The sequence below is a fragment of the Balearica regulorum genome, chromosome W, assembly GCF_011004875.1.
Source record: "Balearica regulorum gibbericeps isolate bBalReg1 chromosome W, bBalReg1.pri, whole genome shotgun sequence".
Taxonomy (NCBI): domain Eukaryota; kingdom Metazoa; phylum Chordata; class Aves; order Gruiformes; family Gruidae; genus Balearica; species Balearica regulorum.
The window spans coordinates 29,854,316-29,860,315 of NC_046219.1; the positions used below are offsets into that span (position 1 = coordinate 29,854,316).

Here is a 6,000-nt window from a genome sequence, read left to right on the forward strand (position 1 = left end):
GATATTTCCTTAAGTAACTGAGGCCTGTGGAAAACCCATGATACAGCAGATTTTTCCTGACAGGAACTGCAGCTTGTGGAGAGGACCTATGCTGGAGCAGGGGAAAAGTGTGAGGAGGAAGGAGCGGCAGAGGGGAACTGTTATGGACTGACTTAAATCCCCCGTTTCCCACCCCCTCTGTGTTGCTCGGGGTGTGGGGAAATAGAAGAGTCGGGAATGAAGGAGTGAAGTTGAGCCTGGGAAAAAGGGTGGGGAGAAGGAGTTGTTTTAATTTGTCTTTGTTTCTCACTATCCAAATCTATTTTAATTGGCAATAAATTAAAGGAATTTTCCTCAAGTCTGTTTTGCCTGTGACAGTAATTGGTAAGTGATCTTCCTGTCTTTATCTCGACCCATGAGCTTTTCCATCTTATTTTCTCCCCCTGTTCTGTTGAGGAGGGGGAGTGAGAGAGCAGCTGGGTGGGTGTGTGGCAGCTAGCCAAGGTCAACCCAGCAAAGTTATCTAGCACTGAGGGCAGCTATTAATTTTTCAGTGTGCTTAATTTAATAGATTATTGCAAAGAAAAAAAAAGTTTTCTGTGACAATTTAGCTGTTTAGATAAGTCTCAACATCCCAAAAGACTGTTTGTGATCATTGCAATGAAAAGGAAGGGCTATAACACTTCAGAAAGTGTATGTCATGTTTTGGTGTTTTCCTCGTTTCTAATTTCCACCGCCAAACCAGAGATTTTTCTAGATCAGTCACTCAATTTATGTAATTTTATTTTCTTACCATGTCTAGTCTCTATCTCCTGATTCCTCTCCACCCTGGGTTGCTGAACCAAGTAGGCAACATCATCAGGATGTCTGCAGTACAGCAGAGACCTCCACTAATAAAGAGGTAGTGCAATGTTTTTAAAAGCCATCATCTTGTCTGTATTGCTTATGCCTTTCTATTTTCTTTACCTCTTTGTACATGTGTAATCTCCTCTCTTGTACCAAAACAGCAACAAAAAGAAAAAACAGATTTGTCATTTTTCTTTTGTGCTTGCCTCCCTGCATAACATACTGTATCTAAGATCATTTGCGATGGCATTCCTTACTCTGTGTTTAGCCACAACAGCACTTGTTTAACAGGCTAGAGGGTACTGATTTATTGAGGAACAGCTGCCAATGTCACCTCTGTATTCAGGGCAAGAGGAACTAGCCCTCTTCCTTATCTCTGCAGAATATCTTGCCATAAAGAAAATAACATTTCTCAGCCAGGTGAATAGGCCCTTCCAGTGTAGTAATTTAATGCTACCTGCTATCTTATTGATGGGAAACTGACTCATAGGAACAAGTAAGTGATTTGTCAATAGCCTGCCATTGAATCACAGGCAGAACTGGAACTAGAATCTAGGAGTCCTGACTCTGGGCTCCTTGAAAGCAAGCTATACACTTCTTTTTTTTTTTTTTTTTTTTTTTGTCAAGGTCTGCACCTGGCAGGTTTCCACACTGCAGTAGTTCCACTGAGATGAGATGAGAAATGCTTCTCATCTCACTGATATGAGATGAGGATTTTTTTTTTTTCAAACTTCAATGTTAGATTTGTTAACAGAGAACTGTAAGCAAGTAGACACATTTGCTGATAGATAACTTGTGCTTAGCTATCAGCTAACAGCATGATATCTTCTACAAATGAATAAACCAGTCTACTGTAACCAGAAATATTGGTTGAAATTTAAACAAGACTTAGTTCATTCTTTCTTTTTTTTTTCTTTTTTATCATCTAGGACGATAAAAAGCTTGTAGCCTGTGTATATATATTAATTTAAAACTATGCTTGCATTTAGAAGGGGATGGAATCTTTCAGAAGACTTAGGGATTTTGTCCTTAATTTATCCTGCACCAAAGCCTTCAACAGTACTGGACTGTGTCATTACGATTTCATCTACAATATTCTTTAGCTTGCTAAAGTCTCTGGCTTTATTCAGTTTACAGATGTAGTTGCTTTGTGACAACGCTAAAGGCTGACAGTTGTTAGATATCATTAATCTTACTCAAAGGAAAAAACAAACAAGATGCTATCCATTTTAGTTTTCAATATGTGATCACATACAGTGTTAAAAGTGATAAACTTTCAGAGTAATTTCAGTCAGATGTGTTGTGGGGTGCTGGTTTTTTTTCCATGCAAATAAGCAGCACTGCATGGTTTAGTATCTCCCTTACAAAAATAATAATGACAAAGCCTCATAATTTTTGGGAAACACTTTTAGGTCTTAACAAAACCTTTATTTAAAATGTAAATTTTACAGTGTTCAGCTGATGGACAAAAACAGTAATTCAACATTAATTACCTATTTTTTATTACTCATGGATAAATAATTAAAAATTGATTCCCCTTTTTCAATAATGTTATCTAATATCTTGTTATTTAGTTTTATCAGTGTTTCTTGACATGGATAATGAATGAAATAATTGTCTGTGTTGATTCTTTGTAATAAAAACATTATTTTGATCTTAGTTTACACAGCTTTATCCTGAAATGAAATTTTATTGGCTAGTCAGATAACTGAATATCTGTCAAACCAGTAATTATATACTTAAAATTTGGTTAGGCCTCGAGTTTTTTTTTAAAAAAAATTATATGTATGCTTTGAAAAGGATACTTATGTGGATAAGCTGCCCCTGATTTTTTGGAAGTGTATGGTTGTTTTGTTCTCTAGGCCTGTCAGAATCCAGCTAATTGAATCTCTGCTAACATCACAGTAGCAGCAATTGCATGCAATTATTGAAGTGGATATAGGTGGCACAGTAAAAATAAAGTCATCGCAACAGATTGAACAGCCACTCCTGATTTGAAAATAAATGCTTGTGTCCTATCAGCACTTGATTTCCCTTAAGCATTTTGACGCCAGGCTGTCATTACTTAGTCACAAATTTCTCTCTGCTGCTATTTGAGAAGAATCATAGAATCATTTAGGTTGGAAAAGACCTTTAAGATCATTGAGTCCAATCGTAAACCTAACACTGCCAAATCCACCACAAGAGCTTTCATGGTTTTGCTGGACAACTCAGCAACTCTCTTTCATGAGGAAAGGCTAAGTATTTTAAGGTTCTCTAGGCTCTGTTTTCTGTTTCATGTGCCTTTTGTTTTTCTGCCACCAATTATTTTACAGTGAGAACAGTGTAGTAGGATGAAAAATATTACTTATTCCTTGCATCCTTGTAACAATAAATGGAAAAGACTCACTGGATTAGTCATTTACCTGTCACATAAGCATGCACTTCCCAAGTGATTGATTTGTCACAAGTGCACAGAACCTGATAAACTGCCTAACATAAAGGAAAACAACTTGGTATATATGTGAATATGTAAATGCAACTGAACCTCTTCTGAGACACTGGACTTTATCCTGATCATACATGGATCTTGGTTTTTTTTTTTTATATATATATATTGCTCCAAATGTAATGCATTGTAGAATGAGGTTCAGCTTTGTCAACATCTTGTAATGCTTGGCTTATCCAAAACTTTTATTTCAAAAAGATTTAATAGCAGCATATGCTTTAGTATACCTATTACCATGGGGTTTTTTTATACAAAGTTGTCTTTAGTAAATTCTCCCATATAGATATATTGTTGAATATAGCAAAATGGTGAGTCTCCCTGAAGTTATCATTTCTAGGTGTTTATATTGTTACCACAGAATCTTTCATAGAAAATTACATTTGGAAATGAGGTATTTTTTTAGTCTGTGCGTCTACAAATATAGGACGGACATTTTGGGGTTTTTTTTCTATTAGTCCACCTTTCATGAAAGTGAGACTTTATTTGATTTTTTACTTCATTAAACAAACACAGAAAAAATGCTTTACTTGCAGTTTTCATTGTCCAAATCGTGCATGTTTATATGTACTTTTGTGCTTGTTACAGCATAAACGTAATCAGTGTAGGACTGCTATTAAATGCATTTACTCCAGCAGATATAGGTGGCTACATAGCCTGTCAAGGACAATCCTAATAAGCAATTAAATTTGGTTCATAATTAACAGAGCAGGTCAATGCTTTTTGTCATGAACAGTAATAGTATTGGTCCATTTTAAATATCTCCATATGTATTTATTTGGAAAATGTCTTTGAGAGATTATGTATTTTCCTGTATTTCTGTTTGTTAAAGAGAGCACAGCACTAATTAGTAATCAGGAAGTATGTTGCCAAACACTAAGAGCTAATTCAAAATAATGTAGTGTGTTGCCTGCTTGATGAAGGTATTAATAGAATATACCATATTTAGGGATAATAACCCTCTAATAATTGGTCAGACTTTTAATTTAAAAGTAAATATTTTCCTAATAAACTCTCATCATCTTTTGCTAATAACTATTATTGTGATATCATTTTTATGGAGGAATTTTTAATGTGTATTTACGCATACTTTGTTCTGTTTGAAATCCTATTTGTCTTGATTACAGCCCAGAAAAAGCTTGGCTTCATTCCCAACATATGTTGAAGGTAAGATATATATTCATAAGATAATTTTTTTTTTCATTAATTGAAGAACTCAAATGTTTTTAATGTATAGAACCTATTTTTATGTGCCGAACACAAAACTTGCTAAGGTTGGATGAACTGATTTAGATTAAACTGTGTCCAACCTGGAACTTGAATTAAACCCTAGTAGGCTTTTTTGGAAGTTGAGTAAAATCTCTCTTATTTTGTCACATTTTATTGATGGCTCCTGCCACCTACCTACTGAGTTGTTATTGATATCATTTAAATCACTGATTTAAAAAAAAAAAAAATCACCATGGAATTCATAATGCATGTGAATGCGTGTGTAGAGAGTAATTTGTTGTCTGATAAGGAATAGAGGTTAGACAAAAGAGTCAAAATCTCCACAAAACTGAGATTTAATTGGCAGGCAAGTAGGAGGAAACTTGCCCTGATTTTCAGGTACTTATCCTCTGATTAAATAACCCTTATGCTTTATAGAATGGCAAAAAAAAACCCCAACAATGATGTCATATTTAATTTGGAATATCTTTGAATTCCTTGATTGCTTTACAGTGTACTGTCTTTAGACTGTAAATTTTTGCATTGGTTTAGTCTTTAAAAGTATATGTTGTATATTTTAGAACCTGTGACCAGATGAACTGGTGTAAATTACATAGATTGCTTTGAAACTAGCTGATGTTCGGAAATTCAAACCAATGAAGATGTGTCTCTGGTAGACAGCCCTCTCTCCGTCACAGACCATCTTAAAGTGTGTCCCTGCCCCTCAACAAATAAAAAAATCTCTTAGCAGTCTTTGAGATATTGGTCCAGTGGGCAGTTGCTTAAAACATTGAACACACTATTTTTATGCAGGTAATTGATAGTCTGAGAAAAGCTTTCACCTGCACTACACTTTTATTCACCAGATGATAATTTCATACTCTAACATAACCCTCCCAGTGGGATGGGGGAGAGAACTGAAAATGGAAAAAAAAAACCCAAACTCGTGGGCTGAGATAAAGACAGTTTGATAGGACAGAAAAAGAAGATAATAATAACAACAACAACAATAATAAATATAAAAGTATATACAAAACAAGTGTTGAACAGCACAATTTCTCACCACCAGAAGTTGATGCTCCGCAAGACCCTGAGCTGCCCCGCCTCCCGGCCCACCCCCCCAGTTATATACGGAACATGACATCGTATGGCATTGGTCACTTTGGGTCAGCAGTCTTGGCTGTGTCCCCTCCCAGCTTCTTGGGCGCCCCCAGCCTTCTCGTTGGCAGGCCAGTATGAGAAACTGAAAAGTCCTTGACTGCTTGGCAACAACTAAAAACATCAGTGTGTTAGCGACATCATTCTCATCCTGAATCCAAAACACAGCACTATACCAGCTACTAGAAAGAAAATTAACTCTATCCCTGCTGAAACCAGGACAATGTATTAGAAACCATGGAAGCGCCTGAGAACAGTCACATAGGAATTAGGGCTTCTCCCCCTCAAAAGGTGGTGGGATCAATAGCCCAACTGAAGTGCAT

General features: G+C 36.0%; 1 protein-coding gene across 1 annotated transcript in view; it reads left to right on the plus strand.

Annotated features, from left to right (window-relative positions):
- The window catches only part of LOC142599332 (amyloid-beta A4 precursor protein-binding family A member 1-like), a gene marked incomplete at its 5' end in the record, with an annotated part of 106,633 nt that extends 102,097 nt beyond the window's left edge, over nt 1-4,536 (plus strand). The window contains 2 exons of the mRNA XM_075739201.1: nt 782-880; nt 4,438-4,536. Of these exons, the coding sequence (XP_075595316.1) occupies nt 782-880; nt 4,438-4,521 (183 nt within the window). The remainder of the gene's footprint in view (nt 1-781; nt 881-4,437) is intronic.
- Between the last annotated feature and the right edge of the window lie 1,464 nt (nt 4,537-6,000).